Raw genomic sequence first — 24,508 nt, 5'->3', positions numbered from 1 at the left:
TCTCTTATTTTATCTAAACTTTATAGGGTGGAAAAATCATGGCCAGGATTAATTCTCTTAAGATGAAGAGGAACCTCTTACGTTAATCCTCAGAGTCTCAAGTCTGTTCTTCAGACATCACTGAAGACTTCCTTATGTCAGCCTTTGGCTCTCATGCAATGGAGCCTTAAAGACAATTCACCATCATCATGAGTGGGGAAACCACAAAACATTTATAAGATTTTTCATAATCTAAGCGACACACGCGTCCAGTGCCACAGACCAACCATATAAAACTAACCAAGTGCCAGTGATATACGTGTGTGTAAAACATGTCACTGGTTTATGCCTGGAGCTGATCAACAAGATAATCCCTTAAGGATATTTTCAGAAACCCCGAGATTCTGCTTTGCTCTGTGTGTAGGAGCAGGGTGGAAATGAGGCAGAGCAGATGGTGGGCTGTGTTTTGAAGAGGATCTCTGCGTACTTTTGGTAGCTTTGAGTTCCCACCCCCATCTCTCCTTTCAGAATGCCGAAAAATATTGTTTAAGGTAACCTCCTGTAACTCAACATGAATTTACCTGAATTTTATTCATATTCGTAACCATAGTTTTGCTTATTTGGTCAACACATTTGCTGGTAATTGTGAAGTTATATTTGTTTTATTATTAAGTGGTTAGACCTATCTGGTGCTCTTACCCTTTAGGACTAGTAGTTCAGATCTGGAGTGTTTTATTTTACTGGATAAAGTTAATATCAACCTCAAAAGAGTAACATCTAACATTTCTCAGATGCTTACGTAACCTTAATAAACCTGTGTTAATGTGTGCAGCCGTGTCCTGAAGCAAATACTGAGAACACTGAGGCCTGGGGCTGGGTTCAGCTCCCCGAGGCCAAGGTTCGGCTGGCAGCAGCCTTGTGCAGACCCTCCAAGGGGCTGTGGTCTTTGTGTCCACACTGTTTTATTTACTAATGGGCTTTGTCTAACTGGCTGCTGTTTATGGTCCACCTGCCCTCCCAGTGGTCTGCGTTTTCTTGTTGTGTGTCTGTGTTTATACACATGCAGGTATACGTCAGTGTCTGCTTCTAGCACGTCTGGTGTAAGTAAAAGTCTAACCTTATGACGTAAATGACAGTTAACATTTGACATGTTTTAATTTCAGTTTATCGATGGTCGACTGGCAAAACTAAATGCAGGAAAGGGTTTCTCTGATGCATTTGAAGAAGAGATCACTTCCGGTGGCTTTTGTGGAGGTAAAGACTAGCTCCAGAGTGGCTGTCCATTTTCTGAATAACAATCATCTGTGATTTTTGCACTCCTGTCACGTATGTCTACTTTGTAAACGACCATTTTCTCATAAATATCTGATGCCTTCGCTACACCTGTTCATCTTATAAAGAACTGTAGTGTTGACTTGCTTTGCCTGATACGTTATGCTGGGCATGCAGATGGTCTCGTGAGCTGGCAGTGGTTTGCTTGGATAGTCTCTTAATATGACTGGAAAAAAAATGTCTCAGAAATGCAGTTAGTTTGTTCCTCCTGACTAATTTTCTCTGCTAGAGAAATACTAGTGCTATCTATCAATACTACTTGAGTAAGAATTAGGGAACTGAGATTGTGGTCCACGTAGTATCTTTTAATGTAATCCAAAGAGACAGGTCTGAACATGGCAACTGCTGCTACGTTTTTAAGTATGAGTGTCTTTCTAGAAGTCTGCTTTTTTTTTTTTTTTTTTTTGCTTTGCAGGCCCCAGCAGCAGTAGGAGCAGACCTTTCAGTTTCCTGCCCCACGTTCTTATGCTTGTCAGGGTGATAAGTGCCCACTTAAAGACGTGGAAGAAGGCATCTCATTTCGTATGTGTGACACACATTAGTGACATCCCACTTTTACTTAACTGTAATATAATTGAGCACTTACATTATTTGAAATGTCACTAATTGACACTGTGTTGTAGTATCAAGGAAATGAATGACTTAGGAACAGCTACTTGGTCTGTGATGATCAGTACCTAGTACTGACTCTGCACTTGATAATCCAGCACCTAGTCCTGACTGCACTTGATGATCCAGCACCTAGTCCTGACTCTGCACTTGACGATCCAGCACCTAGTCCTGACTCTGCACTTGATGATCCAGCACCTAGTCCTGACTCTGCACTTGACGATCCAGTACCTAGTCCTGACTCTATACTTGACGATCCAGCACCTAGTCCTGACTCTGCACTTGACGATCCAGTACCTAGTCCTGACTCTATACTTGACGATCCAGCACCTAGTCCTGACTCTGCACTTGACGATCCAGCACCTAGTCCTGACTCTGCACTTGACGATCCAGTACCTAGTCCTGACTCTGCACTTGATGATCCAGTAGCTAGTCCTGACTCTATACTTGATGATACAGTACTTAGTCCTGACTCTGTACTTGATGATCCAGTACCCAGTCCTGACTCTGTACTTGATGATCCAGCACCTACTCCTGACTCTATACTTGATGATACAGTACTTAGTCCTGACTCCGCACTTGATGATCCAGTACCTAGTCCTGACTCTGCACTTGACGATCCAGCACCTAGTCCTGACTCTATACTCAATGATACAGTACTTAGTCCTGACTCTACACTTGCCGTACCGAGTGCTGCTCTGTACTTGATGATCCAGTACCTAGTCCTAACTCTGTACTTGATGATCCAGTACCCAGTCCTGACTCCGCACTTGACGATCCAGCACCTAGTCCTGACTCTGCACTTGATGATCCAGTACCCAGTCCTGACTCTGCACTTGATGATCCAGCACCTAGTCCTGACTCTGCACTTGATGATCCAGCACCTAGTCCTGACTCTACACTTTCTGTACCAAGTCCTGCTCTGTACTTCATGATCCAGTACCTAGTCCTAACTCTGTACTTGATGATCCAGTACCTAGTCCTAACTCTGCACTTGACGATCCAGCACCTAGTCCTGACTCTGCACTTGATGATCCAGCACCTAGTCCTGACTCTACACTTCCCATACCGAGTGCTGCTCTGTACTTGATGATCCAGTACCTAGTCCTAACTCTGTACTTGATGACCCAGTACCTAGTCCTGACTCTATACTTGATGATCCGGTACCTAGTCCTGACTCTATACTTGACGATCCAGCACCTAGTCCTGACTCTGTACTTGATGACCCAGTACCTAGTCCTGACTGTAATCTTGATGATCTGGCACCTAGTCCTGACTCTATACTTGATGATCCGGTACTTAGTCCTGACTCTGGGAGACAGTTTCACTTGAAACCTTAAAAGTGTCCTCTTCATTCCTTCAGCCAGTGTTTGCTGGGGTTTTGCTGTGTACCAGATGCTGTTCTAGATTTGGGATGAACTAAGTGAATAATCCCCAGTGTGTTCATTTTCACCTGGTGGTAATGGTGCTTCCCCCCCCCACCTAGTTATCTATAGGTTTAATCCAGCAGGAAGGAAATCTTTGAACGTGAACATGAAGTCGCTCAGTCATGTCCAACTCTTTGCAACCCCATGGACTGTAGCCTACCAGGCTCCTCTGTCCATGGGATTTTCCAGGCAATAGTACTGGAGTGGATTGCCATTTCCTTCTCCAAGGAATCTTCCCAACCCAGGGATCGAACCCGAGTCTCCCACATTGTAAACAGATGCTTTACCATCTGCAAAATCTTTAGTCTGTGTGTAAGTAAATAGTTGCTAGAATTGAGAAATAAAAGGTTAAAAGACAAGGGATAATTAGTACTTATCTACAAATCTCCCAAAATTTAACTTTAACCTTAAATGAAATTTCATTTTTCACCACAAAAATACAAAAGCTGTTGAGATCACTTGTTCACTGAAAGGTACAGGTGATCTGAGTGGCTGTGGACCTCCCTCTGATGCAGGTAGGGTTGCGTTTCATGAATGCTTTCAGCTTGGGGAAAAACTTAGTTTCCTTGACCTAGCAAGTGAGCTGAACGTGCAGTCCTTCAGAAGCTCCTTGCTCTCCTCAGCTCACGGCAGAAGATTTAGCTTCAATGGAACTTTTGTGTTAAAATAAGGCTTTTTTACTTTTCACCTCAGACAAGCAGATTATTGTCAGCTCATGGACAAACTGCTTGCGACACCTCCTGAGTGTTTACATAATGCGATCTCATTATCGTTATGACCCGTGGGGCTGGTGTCCTATTTGGAATTGGGGATGACACCGTGTGACAGTAATGGGTGGAACTAAGGTCCTTTTGCATAGTGAAAATCTGTAGTCTTCACCCTTCCGCAGACCTCATTAACAGAGGAGAGCGTAGGTAGCTGTTATAGTGGGAGGAGGGTCACCAAAGTTTTTCATGAAAGGTCCTACTGTTTAAAGAAGAATAGAAGAATATTTATCACCAGTTAGCAGCTGATTTCGACACTGCTGCACTTGCAGTACAGCTTAATGCCAGCCACTTTGCTGTTCTTTCTTAAAAGGAAAAAAGGTTTTGAACCCTTCTTTTACTTTTGGGGAGCCAGTACGGATCCAAAAGGAAAGCCTTCATTTCAGTAAGTTTGGGGCTTCCCCAGTGGCTGGTGATAAAGAATCTACTTGTAATGCAGGAGACCTGGGTTCGATCCTTGGGTCAGGAAGATGACGCTGGAGAAGAAAATAGCCTATTCTTGCCTGGAGAATCTCATGGACAGAGGAGCCTGGCAGGCTACAGTCCATGGGGTTACAAAGAGTCAGACAGGACTGAGCGAGTAAAAATCAACAGCAACATTTCAGTAGGTGTAGCAAGAAAGTACATTGAAAAAGTTATGCCTGGTGACCGTGGATTTTCTAATTGTTACATTTTAGGCTATTATCTTAGAGAGACATAGACTTTCATCTTAGAAGAAAATAAAGCAAAATTATTAAGATTTGAATAGATGAATAATCTAATAAAAATTAGCAGTGTTCTTACTAATGAGATATATGTGTATATGAAATTCCAAAAAATAGTTCCTAGAAGTCAGCTGAAACATTTTTTGTCTGGACTACTTTTGTGAGAAAGAATAGTTCTGAGATACTGAACTGTTCTTCAAAAAGTAAACTGTTGTAGCCTTCTCGTTTCTCTCCTAGTTACAATGGAAATGATGATTAATGTTCATGCTTCCTGAGTTAGTATGCAGCAGAAGCTCTTCTAAGAGCTCTCCAAATATTATCTCACTTAACCCTCCCAGCACCCCAGGAGGGACTTTGAGCATCCTTATTTTACTGAGGGCACCCACCTCGGTAATTTGCCCAAGGTCACACGTGACTGCCTGGCTTCAAAGCTCTCGCTTTAATAACTGTGATATATGCCTTCTTATGATAAGAGATCGTTTTAATTAGAAGGCCTTTAGTAAACAAGAGCAGTACTCAGGGCTTCTCTGCTCTGATGGATAAAAGCAAAATTCCTGTCTCTTTTGATTATCCTTTGAAGATTTTATATATATATATATATATATATATATATATATATATATAAAACCTCAGGAAGATCACTATAGGAGAAATCAACAGTCGCTGGAGTTGAAGGAATCATTATGTTTCTCTAAGCAAAAATAACTGAGAAGCCTTAGACAAGCGTCTCATTTCTCCCCACTCTAGGCCATTAGTGTGGCGGTTTAGGTACTGTTTTTGTTGCTAATCTGCATTGTCATGGTAGCATGAATTTGAGTATGGTGGAGCCCTGTTGTCACTGCAGCTCTGGCTGAAAACACAGAGCAGGACAGTCCCACACAGAACACATCCATTCACGTTGAATCTAGAACTGGGTTTAAGGGCCATGAACGCGTGGAGATTTCCCAAAACTTCTCTGTCTCGGTAAACACCCCCCCGTCAGAACTGTTTAGGAAATCTGTGTTACTCCTGGTCCCTTTCGTGGGCCCCTTGTAGAACACTCAGTCTTCTTCTGAGAAGAAAGGGAAGAGACTATCCGGAAATATGTAAAGAGAAGAATGTCATGGGGTTAAAAGGTCATCAGAGAGGCCACAAGTAGGATGAAGGAGCCGTTAGGTAAACACAAATACCAGTCTGTGAAAAGCAGCTAAGGAATATTGAGTCAAGAACATGTTTATTTTTTCCCCCCATAATTTTTAAAAATTGATTTACAGTGTTGTATTCATTTCAGGTATATAACGGAGTAATTCTGTATTTTTATAGATTATACTCCATTTAAAGTTATTGTTAGCGAATTCATTGGCAGCCTAGCTAGGACTCTGCCTTTTCACTGCCAGGGTCATGGGCTTCATTCCTACTTTGGGAACTAAGGTCCCACAAGCATCGCTGCTTGGCCAAAAAAACCCCACAAAAAACCACCACTGTACCCTTTCAGGGCTTCCCTGGTGGTTCAGACGGTAAAGAATCTGCCATCAATGCAAGGAATCCAGGTTCAATCCCAGGTTTGGGAAGACCCCCTGGAGAAGGGAATGGCAGCCACTCCATTCTTCTTGCCTGGAGAATTCCATGGACAGGGGAGCCTGGCGGGCTACAGTCCAGAGACTCTTTGGGGTGACAAAGAGTCAGACACGACTTAGCAACTAATGCTTTCACACTTTCAAAGTTACTATAAGATATTGGCTGTACATTATGCTGCGTCTTGTTTTATACCTAATAGTTTGGACCTCTATTTTTTTTCATTTAAATAGATATTAAAAATCCACAGCTCGTTTTCTAAGCTTTGAGAAGGAGACGCATTTTCAGGTTGATTTTCTGTGGAGTGTGTGGTTACCCTCCCCATCGGTAGAGTTTGTTTGTTCATTAGTGCCCCGGCAGAGTCTGGTCAGTCTTGAGTTTATTTAATCCTGTTTCTTTCTTTACTGACTGGTAACCAAAGGAATCTGAAGGGGTGGTAGTAACCATTAGTTTCAGTGGCGTTTTTCTGGCCTCACTGAACAATTTAGACCAATTTAACATTTTTTGATAAGTAACAACAGATTACTGGAATTTAAGCAAATATATTTGAAAAGAAACACTTTGCACAAGTGAGAAACCAAGATATTTTGTCCTTGAGTGTGAGAAAATCACTTGTTTGATTAACAAGAACAATGTTAAGAATTTCCTCAATAATGCTTACTATTTCCACAATCCAGTTACTTTAAAAGAAAGACTAAGGTTTTGTGTGTGTGTGTGTGTGTGTGTGTGTGTGTGTGTGTATGTGTGTGTGTGTGTGTGTTTCCCGGCATTCAGATATATTTTTTGAGAAGATAATTAGCCTTTTAAAACACACATTATCAGAGAATAGTGTGCTTGTCTCATAAATTTTATGGAAATAGGTGTCTTCAGTCTTACAAGCACTAGAATTAAGAGAGACAGCCTTTTAAAATATTTTTTGACAGGAATCTACCTAAATTGTACCACCTGTTTTTCTGTTACCTTAAGCTGTGTATTTAGGGACTTCCTGTTTGCCCGGAACCCCGTGATCTCACGTTATTGTTGTGAGTGGTTCTCACTCTCAGCCGTTTCTCCTCAAGGTGGCCGCCCCTGCCCTTTCTAATGTAGCCTCTTCTGAAGTGACGTGGAGGAAAGCTCTGTATGATTCACCTTATATTTTATTTAGCAATCCTGAAAGCTGAAGGACTGATGAACTGAGAGTTGAATACTAAGATCCTTCCTCAGTTGCCGTCTTTGTGAACGTGTGCAGAGTATCCCCTCAGAGCCCGTGTCCCCGTCAGGCGAGTCGCGTGTCCCTTGACCGACGGCGGGGTGTGCCGCCGCGTGCTGGGGTCACGCCTCACGTCACAGGTGACAGACTGGTCCCAGTGCTGGGTCCCCCAGGGCAGGCTGGCCTGACCCCTGACCCGCTGGCCGCCAAGCCCCCTGCCCTCTCGTCCACCTGCTTTGCCTGTTTCTTAGTAGAAGGATGCGACTCTTCAAGAGGCATAACGTTGATAAAAACATTTAAGAACCTATGAAGAGCTGAAGAGGAGATCCTTTGATTCCTCATGATTGTCGCTCTAGACACTAACCTTTCTGTGACTACTCTGAAGTTTTATGATAGTTATTTTCTTTGTGGTTCAGAGGTTTAAAAATATGTTTTCTGGAGTGACACGTGTTCCAGGATGCTAAATAGTTATCACAGAGTAGTTGGTGTTTTTCTTTCCATTTTCTTAAATTCATTTTGGGAAATGAAATAAAACACTTTCCAGAATACCGTGAATAATAACCAAATTATAAATATGTGATTTCTACACAACCATTTTTAGTAGAGAAGTAAAAAGTGTATGAACTGATGAGAACTTTGAATAGAGAGGTAAACCTGTATGAATAATCTGGATAAAGACATAATATTTATTTTATGTTGTTGATAGAATCTCCTTGAGATATCAATGAATAGAATAACTGGGATTTTTTTTTTTCATCATTTTACAAGAGAAAGCTGAAAATTTTTTTGGTCAGGCCGTTTACCGTCTGAAACTCATGCCCTTTAAGCACTGAGGCTGTTTTTATACGGTCTATTTTAGATAGGTGCATTTTGCTGTAAGCATTTCACAAGGTTAGGAAGGTATTCTTTCCCCCATGTCTATTCTCCCAGGAAAGGTGCAGTGCAGTGCTGTACCTTTTCTGAAAGAAGAGAGTGAGAGACATTTCTTAGGAGTTGTTTCTTGATATTTCTTTGAAATTAGGGAGAAATGTTAAGGTCAAGAGTGAATCCAGAGCTGGACGTTTTTGGCCTGATGCTGGTTAGGCCTAAGGACCCTCTGCCTCTGTGTTATAACAGCAGGGTGACATGTTTGTTAAGCCACAACCACACACAGGAGAACAGTCTGCTTCAGGCTCCTTTGTACCGGGCGGTCAGTCTGAGTAGCCTTTGGGACTTTGTTTTTTCTTGTGGGAATATTTAAGGTTTAAACAACCAGGAAGGTAGAGGAAATCCGGCTGAAGTCAGTTGATATAAACATTACTTTAGACTAGTTGTGTGGCCTTTTTTTGCCTTCTTATGTCATCTTATTGATTAGATGAATTAGCATATTTGGAGCCAAATATATATGATTGCTGGTTTTACTGGACTGGTCATGCCTGCATTTGAACTTTCTAATAGCCATGAGGAGCTATTGCCGTATCTCCCTGCGGTAGTGCCTTTCCAGTTTGGATTTACAACTCGAGAGTATTTTCAGAACGTTCTGCAGGTTAATTGCAATAAAGTAAAATTTTTTATCAGTTAATACTATTTGCTATCAGTTAATACAGTCTAACAATCATAGAAGAATCTTTTTTGTCCTCAAGATTCTTTACATTTCTAAATTTCCTTCTGGTTTTTTCCTTTCCTTATGTACTTTATATATTGTTTTAAGATAACCCTAATTGTGTAAAAGAGCCAAACATTTACAAAACACCATAGACATAAATATTGAAAAATCAGTTTGAAAGACATAGGAATTTTGCATTTCAAAAGGTTATTTTTTTCCCCTCTGAAAGTAGTATTACAATGAAAGAATACTTTAACATAGTATCTTCTTATGTGAGTAAAGAAAAAGTATCTATTCTTAAAAATGCTAGTTACTATGTTCCTAAGAATTAGAGCATTTATTATTAATAGTTCTTACAATGAATTGCTTCTTTTACAACATTGCAGATAAATAAAATTTGCCTGCTGAAATCTTGGAAATACTAGTTCTTGGTGAATTTTGGTTTATGGATTTACTTTTGATCAGATATTCCTGACATCTTATTTCTGTGTGTTCCAGGGAACCCGAAGTCATATCAGCAGTGGGTGCATACTGTCAAGGTAATAACTAAACCTTCAGTTTCTTTCTTTTTTTTTTCACTTTAACGATTCGGAAAAATGTTCAGTTCAGGTCTACTGTTTATGCTGTTTATGGGCAACGTTTTAAATGTTTCTGTATCTTCTCACACTTTAAACATTTTTATGCTTATAGTTTGTCGCTATTTATAAAAAATTTTTTCAATGGAAAGCTTTTGTCTTTCTATTTTTCAAGATGAATGGCTTGATTTGAAAATTGTGATTTTGCCGTCAGCTTATAATATATTCCGGAAGATGGAGTTAGATGGAGTGGTAGGGCTTGATGGGAATTTTATCATTCCTGGTAACGTGCTTTTGTTAACGTGATTTTTTTTTTAAACATAACTCTCTTGCGCAGATTGAGACTTTATTGCTAAACACTAAAACATTTGAGAAACAGTTGATTGTATTTCTTTTTATTAAGCTTTATATATATATACTGGTCACATTGCCTACATCTGCCTAAACCACAAAGATGAAAAGATTGTGTTCCATCAATTAAAAGAATAGAGGAGAATGTTTACATTTCTTATGGAGTTACTATAGCATATATAAAAGCTTGAAGACATTTAACATGATATAATTATTTAGGTCTTTCTTTAAGCTGTGAGAAAAGCTCTTAATTCTGTATTATCAATAATGCTTTGTTTTCAGGACAGTGGGGCTCCAAATTTTTAGGAATGTGTTTCTGTTTTTCCTTTGCAGAAAGGAGGTGCACTGTTCAACACAGCAATGACCAAAGCAAGCCCTGCTGTACGAACAGCATACAAATTTGTAAGTTCTCTTTTCATGTTTAAGAATTCTGTTGATAAAATTTTTATAACATTTTCCTAGATGATACACACTTAAATCTAGAATATTTTCTGGTTTCCTTTAAATAAATTTAGAGTTAATATTGACCAAAGCAAACTCAATTATTAAAATTGTATCATTGTCTAGGCAGGGCGTTTTTTTCAGATAATTTAAAAATGCTTCTTTTATTTCAAAGTTATCAGCAAAATTGTGCCCTCAGATTGAAACAGTCCACAATGAAGTGACAGTTTAAAAGATTTGATTCTTTTATTTAACAACGTACTTTAAATTCTCATTGTGTACTTGAGGCTTAACTAGAAAAGTTTTTTTTAAAATATGACAAGTTCTCTTGCCTCAAAGGTCCTTTGACTTTCCAAAGTTAAAAACTCCCCGTTGATACCCCATAGCTTATAGTAAAATAATAACACCAGGAGCTACCACAGCAAGTAAATAATGAACAAAATGGAAGTCTCTCTGCTCTGATCACCGAGACCCTTCAGACCTGGCCCCTCCCATCCTGGCTCATTTCCCTGAAGCGCCCAGCCCTGGTGTCTCCAGGTCTGAGATCCTTCTCGTTCATTCTCTGCTGTGTCTTCATCCTTCACAATCCGTCCCTGCTGCCCGGGACGTCCTTTCCTTGGCTTCTGTCCACCTACTAAATCATCCTACAGGTTTGTTTTAGAGTAGGTTCCTCAGCCCCACCACAAGGCTTCTCTGCCTTCTCTGAGCTTCCACGGGGCCTGTGGGCCTCTGTTTCGGCCCTTGTGTCTGTGCCTCTGTCTCTGTAGGAGATTCTTAGGAGCTGATTGGGATTCAGGAAAACTTGCTTTGTGACCCCATGGACTGCAGCCCGCCAGGCTCCTCTGTCTATGGGATTTCCCAGTCAAGAATGCTGGAGTGGGTTGCCATTTCCTTCTCCAGGGGATCTTCCCAACCCAGGGATCAAACGTGGGTCTCCTGCATCATTGCAGGAATTTCTTCAAGTCCAAATGTTTGCCCAAAAATAACCCACTGGTGTGACATGCTTTCCCTTTTCCTCCCCCATTTGTCAGGCCAGGTTATGGCTAGGCGATGGCCATCTGGTGGTCTCTGGCGTTTTTAATAGCCTCGGAGGCAAAGTAGGCTAACTGCTAGCCTTTGGATGATCCCTGTGCAAACAGAGACTGATGCTTTCCCCACCTCATTCAGGTGTAATAGTGGGTAGAATGGGTCCCTGAAAACAGAGTTTTAGATGGTGGGTTCTTCTTTTTTCTATGTAACATGACAAGTTAGTAGTTTTCATTCAGTGGGATCTCGCACACTTATCCCTTAAACTTGATGGAACTGCGCTGAGCAGACACCGGTATTGTCATTTTCCAGGCCAAGAATCACGCTAAGCAGGGGATAAAGGAGGTGAAGAGCAAGCTTAGACACAAGGTATGTCCAGCATGTCTCATTCCACCTCAATTCCTGTGTTAGTGTTAAGCTTATCTTGCACAAATCACACGGGGTTTATGTTTTTAATGACTTTTGAAATGTGCTTAGCCCTTTGTTCAAGGATGCATTTTTCATAACAAGCCCCATGGCAGCTATCTGCCATTCTATACACACCCCCTGAACAATCTCTTTACCGTTTGCATATTTTATCACAGAGGTGCGGAGAGCTTCAAAGGCGCTTTAACTGGATGTATGTCTTTATAAAGTTGATTGCCTTGATATCAAAATTAAAGTTCTTGCTTCAAGCTGAGACTTTTTTTTTTTCTTTTTAAAAAGATCTCTGGTGCAGAATTCTCTGCAGGAATGTCATCATTGGGCTTTACCAGATCTTTCCAATAGTAGCTACTTTAAATTGAAGCATGTTCTTAATTTTCAAAGGAGGTGTATTTGAATCTGTGAATGTCGCATATATGTGAATAGGTATAGGTAGGTATATATGTGTTTGAGTTGATTACATATTATATTTTTGAAGATTTTATCAGTTGTTATGCTTTGAATTTCTACCTCTGGAGAGAAGAAACTATTTAAAACTTTCAGTGTAGTAATGGCGCCTGAATGGGCTTCATATAAACTTTATTCAAATTGTTCAAGAAAGTCAGAGATTATTTTGGAGGTTTTTAATTTATAATATATAAAAATGCATTTTCTTCCTAAATAGCTTTTTTTAAACTTACACGCCAAGTTTTAATTTTGTTATTTGCATCTGTATCAGATACTGTCTATTAATTGAAAAACCTTAGTAATGAAATGAGTACTTTAGAATAACCACTTGTTTATCTCTTCGGGTGTAGGAAAATGAGGACGACTATGGGACTTGTTCCGGTTCCGTGCAATACACGCCCATTTACACATTACACAGCGAGAGCGGAGCAAACCTAGCCAGGCGTAAGCTTTCCCAGGTGAGAGTATTTACTAACCTCCTGTCTCCCACAGTCTGATATTATGTTAATTTCAGTGATTTCTTCAGGAACAATCTTCGACCCACTGATTTTTTATTTTTATCACATGGTAAGAAATTCTGTGATGATGGTCGGTATGAGTAGGCGGAGTCTGGGCAGGTGCAAGGGGCCTGCGAGCCGAGCGTCCAGGTACCAGTCTGCCTACCCGTCACTGGGTTGTGGCCTCATGGTGAGTGCGGGGAGACAGGGCCACGTGCGGGCAGCTTAATGATGGCTTCCTTTACTACAAAGTGAGGTGACGTTCATACATGGGGATTTGACCACTAGAGTACTCTGAAGAAATTAGAACATGGAATAATGTATGTCTGTCTTTTTCTAAAGTTAGATGTTTTGTTTGCTGTGAGTAGTTTAAAGCTTCTGCTTCTACCTAATGCTACTTCAGGTACTGTCCTAAAGTAGGAGTGTGTCCAGGATCAGAGCCGTGTGTGTGTGTGTGTGTGTCTCTGATTTTGCATCATAAGTGTGCTTCTGTAGGATTTTAAGAAGCAAAAATTGCACACACCATATCATACTTTAAGTGGTCTTAGAAAACTGCCTTTTGAAAGGAGTTCGCTAGTGGATTAAAGTTAAGAAACCATTGAACTTGAAGCAGCTGCAAAGCTTCATTTATCACAGCCCCCAGTTTAGACATAAGGAAGCTGACTGCCGAATGGTCACATCACTTGCCCGATGTCTTGTAATGAGTGGCCAGGCGGGATGGGTGTCCACCTCCGTGTGCAGGTGGCTTCCCTGGCTCCACAGACTCAGTGCAGTGCTTCCTGCGTCTTCAGGAATGGGGCAGGACCACAAGGCTGTGCTCTAGAACTTCAGCCTTTGTAAAGAAGACCCGTTCATTCGGTCATTCAACAGCTATTATGTGTTAGGTACTTTTCTAGGTATTTTGGAAAAACTTAAAAGTTCTCTGCTTTAAGGGGCTGTTTTTATAACATAACAAAATGCCTTCTCTATGATTTATCTATTTGTTAAGCTTATACTTTCATACGTTAGTATGGCTCAATTGCAGTGTATTGGCAGTGAATGCTAGTTCTATGACCTGAAACAAGCCTTTCAGTGAAATAATTATCTCACAAGGGTAAGAGCCTTTTCTGGCTCTCCCTGTTAACTGGAATACATTTATAAACTTGTAAATTAATGATGGATTTGCAATCAGTTTCTTAATTCTTCTCCCATCATTAGAATGTTCACTTCCCCTTTGTCTGTTCTCAAACTTCGATAGCTTAAAAACTTAACTAAAATGTTTACTGCTTTAATGTTGGAGTACTTAGATCATATGTGTGTCTGTGTGTGTGTATAAAACACGATAAATGGATTTTTGAATTCTTCTTTGATTTCTTTAGTGATCCATTGGTTGTTTAGTAGCATATTGTTTAGCCTCCAGATGTTTGTGTTTTTCATAGCCTTTTCCTGTAATTTATTTTTAATCTCACAGTGTTGTGATCAGAAAACATGCTGGATATGATTTCAGTCTTCTTAACTTTTCCAAGGCCCGCCTTGTGGCCCAGCACGTGGCCAGTCATAGAGAACACTGCATCTGCACCTGAGAAGAACGTGCTTTTGGATGGAATGCTGTTATTTATACTTTGGACCGCCTAGTCTAATGGGTCATTTAAGGTTGATTTTCTGCCTGGATGTTCTGTCCATTGATGAAAGTAGGGTGCTACAGTCCCTGCTATTACTGTGTTACTACCGGTTTCTCCCTTTATGGTTGTTACTGTTTTCCTTATATATTGAGGTGCTCCTGTGTTGGGTGCATATATATTTACAATTGTTTTATCTCCTTCTTGAATTGATCCCTTGATCATTATATAGAGTCTTTTTTTTTTTTTTGAACCTTACAACAGTCTTTATTTTAAAGTCTGTTTTGTCTGCTATGAGAATGGCTACTACAGCTTTCTTTTGATTTCCATTTGCATGGAATACCTTCTTCCATCCCCTCACTTTCAGTCTATACGTGTCCCTAGGTCTGAGGTGAGTCTCTTGTAGACTGCATATATATAGGTCTTGTGTTTGTATGCGTTCAGCCAGTCCGTGTCTTTTGGTTGGACCATTTGGTCTATTTACGTTTAAGGTAATTATTGGTATGTGTCTCCATGTTGCCATTAAGCATTTCCGGTTCGTTTTTGTAGGTCTTTTTCCTTCTCTTCCTCTTTTGTTCTCTTCTCTTGTGGCTTGATGACCGTCTTGAGTGTTGTGTTTGGGTTGCTTTTACTCTTTCGTGTGTGTATCTATTGTAATTTTGAGGTTTGTTGTTCCCGTGAGGTGTTGATATAGCAGTCTGTATATGTACAGGTTGGTTTAAGTTGCTGATTTTTGACCAGCCTTGAGTTCTTTAGCATTTGTTGCAAAGTTGGTTTGGTGGTGCTGGATTCTCTTACCTTTTGCTTGTCTGTAAAGCTTTGATTTCTCCATCATCTCTGAATGAGAGCCTAGCTGGGTAGAGTATTCTTGGTTGTAGGTTCTTCCCTTTCATTAGTTTAAATATATCATGCCACTCCCTTCTGGCCTGCAGAGTTTCTCCTGAAAAATCAGCTGTTAACCTTATGGGAGTTCCTTTGTATATTATTTGTTGTTTTTCCCTTGTTGCTTTTAATATTTTTTTGTCTTTCATTTTTGTAACTTTGATTACTGTGTGTCTCGGTGTGTTCGTTGGATTTATCCTACCCGGGACTATGTGTGCTCACTGGACTTCACTGTGAAAAAAATATGGGAATCTTTGTTAACTGTAGGATGCTTTAAGATAAAAAGAAAACACTTAAATTGGAGGGATGCCTATCTTAAATAACAGTTTTAAATTAAGAAAATTAACTTTAGCTTCTCATATTTAATTTTAAAAATCTTTGTTTTTTTTTAACATGGCATATTTTTATGATAATTTAATTAGAAAATACGTGACTGATTTCTGTTTTTGTTTTCTTTGAATTCCTAGAGACAGTTTCTGACAGGGAAAACTATATTAAATTATATCAAGTTATAGAAAACTTTACAGGACAGTAGGTTACAGTCACTCATACTTACCGTGAATAGTCATGGCTCTTATCATAGTATCATCAGTACAGTTATCTGCATTCATTAATTGGCATTTTATGGTTTTCAGGTAAACATGACATGACATGACTTTAACAAGAATTAAAAGAAGTGGGGCTTGTTCTTTTAAGAATTACAGTTTTATTTTCCTTCTTGGTATATAAGAATTTATTAAGCCAGCATATTTAGATTTATTGTGCAAATACTGATAATGTTTGAATAACTATCTTTATGGGGGATAAATATGAGTTTCAGGTAATGTGTGCAGCCACTGTATATGTATGTATCTCCCATTTTATAAGTAGACACATGTATCTCTGTATATGTATTTTCACAGCTAAATTTTTTGAGTTTATATTTCTAACCACTTGCAGCCCAGTACTTATAATATTTTCACCTTTTGATTGTATTTTTCTGTAATTGAAATTTGACTGTTTAGTTTTAGATTCACACACTAACAAAAGAGGCAGATTTTGAGCCCTTTGGCAGTTTTTTCCTTGTTACTTTCCACCCTTACTATTTTTTCCCCACAGCTGCATGTTTTCTTGCAGTACTAATTTCACATCTCTGAGCTGATAGTTAACTGTGCTCTGAAATGACAGCCAACTTGTGGTCAGCAGCTTATTTATAAAAGCAGACCATGGCACACTCTAGTTGAAACTGTCATCCAGCCCCGGTCTGAATTCTCTCTCTAATTTCATAGCATTAGGAAAAATACACAACCACATGTGGAGTAAGACAGCAGCAGGGCGTGTATCATGAGGATCTCCCTGTTCCTTAGGACAGCCAAGTGCAGGAGTATGCGGGCCCCGGGCAGGATTCGAGCCAGAGGCCTGGAAGAGCAGTGTCTGTCTCCCTCTCACCTGGTCTGTGCTCTGCACATTTGATCACCATGCCTTCTGTACATCAGCTTTCTCAGCTTCTCTGCCCCGTCACTGAGCTTGCAAGCCTTCAGTTCACACAACTACTAGAAATGGACCACAGTTCCCAAGTCCGCGTTCTTGTTGAAGAACATAATCAAGCGCACAGAGAGCAGGCATTAGTCTTTGGCTCCGTCTGCTCTCACCGTTGAGGGATGGGATGGGGGGAGACCATGTTACCAGCAGTGCTGGGAGGGTGTCTGTGAACGGAGAGGCAGTGTTAAGGATTGTGACAGTATCTCAAGGGATTTTTGCTATTTCTAATTGCTTTATAATGCTATTTTCCAAAAAGTCATCTTTGCAAAGAAAGAAAAAAGAACCGTCTATATTTTGGGGTCGTCAGAGGCTGGATCTTTGTCCCACAAACCTGAAGCTTGGTTAAGGTCAAGGTCAGCCTATCTGATGGGCTGCCGTGGCCTTCATTCTCCCAGGAGATGGGCCACGCACACAAACAAAAGGACCTTAGGGTACAGTATTTGCATTTGGGCACAGACATCCGGAGGGAGGGAGCGGCACCGTCTGCTGCCTTCTCTTTGTGGTCTGATACTGCAGACGCTTCCTCAGTTCACTTCTTGGAGATAATCCAGCTTCATTGATGTGATCAAAATATGATGCAGTATCTTGTGGAGGAGACCGAAAGCTGATGCTAGAGTCGTGTGTGTGTGTTACTCTGTGATGATTCCCAAAATCATCACGTCTCTCACTCCCGGCCCTCCAAGTTGTTACGTTCGGATCTGAGCACATTAAGACTCTCAGTTAAATACAGAAGCAGTTCTGGGAATGGTTAGATGTGGTTAAAGAAAGAATCTAGATATAAGTAAATATGTGAGAGACACTAACATTCATCTCATTTATATTTTACCTATTTCCAATAGTAAATTAATATCTTACAAAGAATTGTGGAATAAAGAAATAAAATTCACTTAGATAAGATTCACTGCAGTGACAAAGTGTAGTAAGGAGCTAAGCCCCCTTCCTGTGCTTAGCCTCTGACATGAACACAGAAAAAACCCCACAGCTCCCGTGATTCATAGCACACACAGGTTTAGAAAGCCTTTGAGCAGGCTCATGCCATCTGGGGACCTGGGACTGGGTGCTCACAGTGGAGAGGGCACACCCAGGGGAGACGGGCATCCCCGTTTGGAGAGACAGGGTCTTGTGTAGCCTTGTAATGGGCGGGGCTCAGGCACATCAGAGCCTCCCTTGGAAACACCCTCTCCCCCCACCTCCAGCTTCCTGGCTGTTGCCTCCGCTTTCACGTGAGAGTTGAACTGCTTAAAGACACGGAAAAGCTGCAAGCAGAAACAACCCTGTTGCAGAATTCACTCTCTCCTCCCTCCTGTGCCACCTCTCTCTCCTGTTAGTCCTGGCCTATGCCCAGGCAGCCTCTTCCATTTGAGTATTCACATGACCAGGTTCTCTAAAGACTGGCTGGGTAGTAAATTCAGGTACCTGAAAGCAAGATTCTCCAGAGACCTTCGGGATTTGGTGATCCAGATAATTTTGATGTTTTCACTACTGTTTCTTAAACCTGAGTTATTACAGAGTTGAAGTGATGTTGAAGTGTGCTCGAGCAGCCTTGGCAACCAGGAGGAGCAGGGGCGGTTCCTTGGTTAGCAGAATGTGTCTGTTTGTGTGTACAACAGGATTCGTTTAAAACTCCCAACAATCCAAGCGAGAGTGAGAACTTTTTTTTTTTACCCATGATTTTTCAGATTTAGAAACTGGGAGCAGAGAGGTTAAGAAATGTGCCTAAAGTTCTGCAGTATTAGATAGAAGAGTTGTTGTTCAGTTGCTGTCGTGTCTGACTCTTTGCGACCCCATGGACTGCAGCACGCCAGGCTTCCCTGTCCTTCACTATCTCCCAGAGTTTGCACAGACTCATGTCCATTGAGCCGGTGACGCCATCCAAGCATCTTGTCCTCTGGATGGAAAAGCAGATGGACTGGTTGTGGAGCCTGGTCCCTGGCCACGACTCTCCTGCCTTTGCATGGAGAGGGTGCTCGCAGAGGAGCTGTTATTGACAGGGGTATGGACCTTACAGCCAGGAAGACTTGACTTTGAGAAAGGTACTGGCACGTAGCTTGGAGCCAAACACAGCTCTGCAACTCCATGGACTGTGGTCCGCCAGGCTCCTCTGTCCATGGGATTATCCTGGCAAGAACACTGGAGTGGGTTGCCATTTCCTCCTCCAGGGGATCTTCTTCACCCAGGGATCCAACCCATGTCTCTTGCATCTCCTGATTTAGCAGGTGGATTCTTTCACCACTGCGCCACCTGGGAAGCCCCAAGCCTTAGTTTCTGCATTTGTGGAATGATAGTAATGATACATGCTACCTCCCTAGGATGCTGCAGCCATGGTAGACAATGTATATAGAGTATCTGCCACACAAGAGGCACTGAGCCGTCGGCAGCTGTCCATTCGTACACGGACACGCGTGTTGAGCTTCAGGTCTTCTGTAGCAGTGGCACATCTGACTCCCTTCTCTCTCGGTCACTCCCAGAGGCACTAACGATCCTTCAGTCACTGTGGACCCTAAGATTACCTGTCTTCATTCCAAGAAGAGATGCCCTTAGATCCCAGTTCATGATGTGGAAAAAAATACACAGCTCTTTATTTATGTATTTATTTTAACCAAGAAATCTCTTGGCTTGTCAGTTCCTAAGACATTAAGTGCCATTGTATTGTCAGATTATCAACACAAAGAATGTGGGCTTGACGCATCCACTCCTCGTCTGTTTGCTATCCATTTGAGAAGTCCGTCTCGACTCTATGAAGAACCTCCTGTTTCCAGTTTTCCAGCCAGACTTGTGTAACTGCAACACTTTATCTTCATCCATTTTTCAGAAGAGGAAAATGAGATTTGGGTCATTTAAATTCTAAGAATGTATTTTAAAGTTAAAAAAAATCAAAATTTATAATCTATGTGCTGCAGAAAAGAGCAGAAACTAAAATGTGTGTTGTTTCAAGCTTCTGTTGCTTAGCCTAATTTTGAAGTGGATTGTGAGTCTGTATCCACTTCCAGCAAACAGTAATTTGTGTGTTGGTCTGCTAATTAGTAGGGTTATTTCCCGTTTTGTTGATGAGGCTTAAATAAATGTCAAGGGTACAGCCAAGGAGCTCTCCCAATTAGGCTTCCCGTTTGTGAAACCCAGCCCTCTTCCCTTTTGTGTGCAGATGACAGTTCGGGCAGCAGCCCCAGCCTAACAGGGCTCCAGGGAGAGCCGCCTCCTCTGGTTTTACTGAGAACAGGCCCAGTCGTGTCCAGGGAGAATACGGCCACAGTCACGGCCGGAGCCGCGCTGTTCTCGACTGCAGCCCCACCTCCTTTCGTCCGCTTCATTTTAGAACAAAACACCGCTGACTTACCACACAATGTCTAGGCCAAGTCTCATCTACAATTACATTTTAAAGTGCTGGCTTGTAAAAATGCATTGGAATTTTCTAAGAATGAGAAATTAAGTCATATGCAAAACTTATATGAACCTAAGACACTGCTCCATATTTAATAATATTAGCCATTTTTAACTTCTCCAATCATTGTAACGTGTGTTGTCTGTGTGTCTCACAGGTGTGTACACACACACAACACTAGCCTAGTGAACAGTGAGCAGGAGTGTCGCTGTATGACGCATCAACCTTAACAGATGGATGGCCCTAAGCAAGCAAAACCAGCACAGTAAAATCAAGTGAAAGTGGAGCGTTGAGGCTTTCTGTTGTTCAGCCCCATTAAAACCCTGGCACATATATCACTCTTAACTATTTCATGTCTGGGCCGAGTGGCAATCCCCTCAGCTTTATTTTCAGCGTATCTAGTTAATTATGTAAGAGCTGCATGAGGAAACATGAAAGGAAGGTTATTTTTTGCATTTGTACTGTAAGCTGTGTGACTGTTGACAAATACCCACACTTGGAATGCAGTCAAGACTTAAACCCAAAAACAGTGTTTACAAATATACTCAACAGTCGTAATTCCTCCTAATAGGACCAGCTACTATTAAATTAGCGGCCACTTACTCTGTTTTTCAAATACATTCACAAACAGACTAGTAGTCCAAGATAGGAAAAGTTCTTTTGAGTGCAGAAATAAGGAAGATGTTTATGCCATAATATACCGTCTACATGATTTTCCTTTTTTTTTTGCCCATTATATAAGGTGATAACGTACACTTCAAATGCAATTCCTGTCTTTTTAAGCCTATGTTTTTATTGGTTTGTAAATCTTCCTAGTAGATTTGGAATACAGTACAGCAGCAGTGAGCCCATTTTATAATTGATGAGTAATGTAAACTCATCTTTAAATAACGTGCTTAGAAGTTACATATGCCTTTCTGGCCTGTGGAGACTTGCAGGTAAGGCATTTCAAAGCCACATTTCAGTTGAATGGGAATTTAAATCCCCATGTGTAAGCATGTTTTAAATATGAGCAGTCAGGTGGTTTACATTTTATACAGAGTAAAATCTCAATGTGTTAAAATCCTGCCAATGAAATCGTTTCTGTGAAATTAACAGGAAGAAATAAAAACTTAGATTCTCTTGCTTATTAGTTCCTAAGCTTAATGAATGGTGGGATATCCACCCTAGTAGGGTGTGGCTTATAGTGTGTTTATGACACACTTTTCATCACTGAAATTCAGTAGAACCTGGGGATAAAATCAGTGTAATTAAGGACAGTGTCTCTTGCTTAGGTGACATACTAGATTTCAGAAAATGACACACTTGTTGGGATCTTTCGAAAATACAGTCCATTGAATAGCTTTGCTTTATCAGTCAAGAAAGAAATGGCAGAGTCACTGGTTTAGAGGGAAGTAGCCTCTTGCTTCTTCTGGGCAAGAAAAAAGAGATTGTAAATCACAATGAGAAGAATAATTGTGACCTCAGGGGAAGGGGGAGGAACTAGGTTGTGAAGGAGGAGGGCCAGATATTTGGAAAAAATACTTAATATAAATCTTACAAAGAAATAAAAATATGTTTAACCAAATCATGTTAAGCCAGAAAAACCATTAATTTTTTGTTTTTAGCACTCTGTTTACTTTGGTTCAGTACTGAGAATTGTGTTACTGTGATTAAGGTAAAATGTTGAATTAAAGTGATCAGAAAGGATTAGAGAAGTATTAAAGTCTGAGAGTTTCAAATGATAAAATATTTTTCAAAAATAGCTTAAGTGTGTTTCTACTAAAAGATGCCCATAAGAAGTACTGCCTACATGAATCATGGCTTAGCAGTCTTTGTCCAAAAGGTATTCTTTCACATAGCATCCATTTGGTCTAGTTTATAGTAGTGTCACTAATCTATAAAATTGATCTTTTAAGTTCAGTTTGAAAATTTGGGTACCCTATTGTTGATTTAAATAAAGTTATTTTTTCTGTTGTTTTCTGTTGAAATAATATTAATTTTGAACATGTCAAATTTGATTACAGTTAACATCTGTGCCCCCACCCTCACCCCCAAAACCTCAGTTATGGGTGACAAGGGTGCCCTCTAGTGAGTTCATGTAGTATTTTCTTTCCTTGAAGAAGATGGTTGCACAGACATTAAGTTTATAAGATTTGCCTCTCTCTCTTAGAGACACAACTGAATACACATTTGAAAATTTTATATTGTCATAAAATTGTTCAAGAATATTATCTTTTCAAAGAAATAATTCAAAACCAACTCCTTTCGCCAACTGGCCAGGACTTCATTTCTAAAATGAACAGTACCTAGTATATTATAAAGACTTAGGTGACAATGTTCCCTGTATTCTATGAGATCTTTTTAGGTTGAAATGTACCTTTTTAATGTTATAATTTTACTCTTCAGATTTATTGGCAAAATTGGCTGTGTCATTTATCACAAAGTCTTGAGACAAAAACATACATAAATTTCTCTTGAGCTTAAATCTTAAATTTAAATTGAGCTTCCCTCATGGCTCGGATGGTAAACAATCCACCTGCCAGCGCAAGAGACGTGGGTTTGATCCCCGGGTCAGGAAGATCCCCTGGAGAAGCAAGTGAAATCCCATTCCAGTATTCCTGCCTAGAGAATTCCATGGACAGAGGATCCTGGAGGGCTGCAGTCCATAGGGTCACAAAGAGCTGAACACCACTGAGACACTAACACTCACTTTCAGGACCATTCTAGAATTCACATCCATAATCACACCACAAAGATCTCTCTGTTCTGTTTAACTCTCTTCTTGGGAATCTTTAATTATTTTAAGGGCTTTTGGTGAAAATGATGACAGCTCTCTATTCCAAGTTTTATAGACAGATTCTTACTTTTTTCCTAGGCATCCTGTGATACAGAAATGGTGGTTGTCTTCCCGTTTTGTGTGTAAGAACTGCTTTTCAGGTTGGTCAGAGATCAGTGTTAGTGCCGATGAAAAGAAAAGCCAGTCTTGTCTTTGTAGGGGTTCCTGCTGCTGCCGCTTAGCATCCCCAGGAGAGAGAAACTGTCAGGAGTGTCAATAGATGTGCTGCCTCAGAGTATTATGGGACCTGATTTTAATTGGAGCTGGATTTATGTCTGTTACACATGGTTCTATTTCCTGGTGCAGAACATAAAATACTAGCGCAGTAGATAAATATCTTAACGAGTTACACAACAAGACCACCTTATCTCAAGGTTCTTCATGGTCTTTCCAGCGCTCGAGTCTAACCCTGGTGATTGCACTGTGCTCTCATCCCTCTTGGCCTTCATCAGGCTCTGACATTTGTAAAATAACGCATTTGAAACCCAGATAGAATTGCAGTTTCTGTTCAGAGTCTTGCCGCCTTCAATACTGAAACCGTTTGGTGACTCCACACATATACACACATTTATACTTATTATGTGTGGATATGGCGACCTGAAAAATATAGTCCAGCTACAGTTATTTCATAAATTAAATATTTTATTCCTTCACCATGTACTTTTTACAAACATAGTTTATTAAGGTGGTTGGAAATCAAACGTTTCTGCTAATCAGTTTTAGCTGCTTGTTCCAGCTAGAAACATCTTCTCTTCAGCTAGTGAAAGGAATCTAGTGCTAGGTCATATTGAAAATAGTGTGGACTCGCTGTGTGCCAAGAAACCTTTTAAAATGTGGAGCTATTGAACCCCTGTCAGCAAAAGTGAAATTGCAAATAGTTTGCCATTTATCAAAGGATTATTTATTTATTTACTTATTTATTTAGCTTTGAGAATAATGTTTTAATAGTTTTCTACAACCTCTTGTTTTTACACCAATCAATAATCTTTCAGAATGGAAAAGTTGCAAAAACTCTCTCAAAATTTGCCTCGTCAAATATTAAAGAAGATAAGAATGTATTTTAAAATACTTATAGTGAACAAGTTGCTTGGTATTGGAACAGTCCTGAAAAGCTGGTCTAATTGTTCACAGCTGTGCTGCATGTGAGCTCAGGACAAGACCCTCTACCCAGTAACCATGGTGGGGAGAGAGGGTCCTTTAGCCGGTGAGGCCATTGGAAAGGTTTTCATGTCCTCTCTGATCAGCCCTGGAGAGGCGAATTCTAAAGCACTGTGTTTCTAAAAGATTTTGAGACACTCTTTTGCCAAACTGAACTTCCTAAAGAAAGTCAGAACCACCTGAGGGAACTTGCTGACATCAGTAAAAGGACTTCTGTCCCAGGGTCTGTTCTGAATTCAAATTATTCTG

The 24,508-nt window shown here is 40.5% G+C and overlaps 1 protein-coding gene across 13 annotated transcripts in view; it reads left to right on the top strand.

Moving 5' to 3' along the window:
• DENND1B (DENN domain containing 1B) overlaps positions 1 to 24,508 on the top strand; it is a 271,609-nt gene that overhangs the window by 221,061 nt on the left and 26,040 nt on the right. For 12 of the 13 annotated variants that reach the window (XM_060396762.1, XM_042229295.1, XM_042229292.1 and 9 more), the window contains 5 exons: positions 1,143 to 1,233; positions 9,642 to 9,682; positions 10,403 to 10,471; positions 11,849 to 11,905; positions 12,757 to 12,864. In XM_060396762.1, the coding sequence (XP_060252745.1) occupies positions 1,143 to 1,233; positions 9,642 to 9,682; positions 10,403 to 10,471; positions 11,849 to 11,905; positions 12,757 to 12,864 (366 nt within the window). Of the gene's footprint in view, positions 1 to 1,142; positions 1,245 to 9,641; positions 9,683 to 10,402; positions 10,472 to 11,848; positions 11,906 to 12,756; positions 12,865 to 24,508 lie in introns of those variants that run through there. The other variant, XM_042229297.1, reaches the window with a different exon arrangement.

Source organism: Ovis aries, chromosome 12 (genome assembly GCF_016772045.2).
Source record: "Ovis aries strain OAR_USU_Benz2616 breed Rambouillet chromosome 12, ARS-UI_Ramb_v3.0, whole genome shotgun sequence".
NCBI classification, from domain to species: domain Eukaryota; kingdom Metazoa; phylum Chordata; class Mammalia; order Artiodactyla; family Bovidae; genus Ovis; species Ovis aries.
This window is presented reverse-complemented; position numbering and strand designations above follow the sequence as displayed.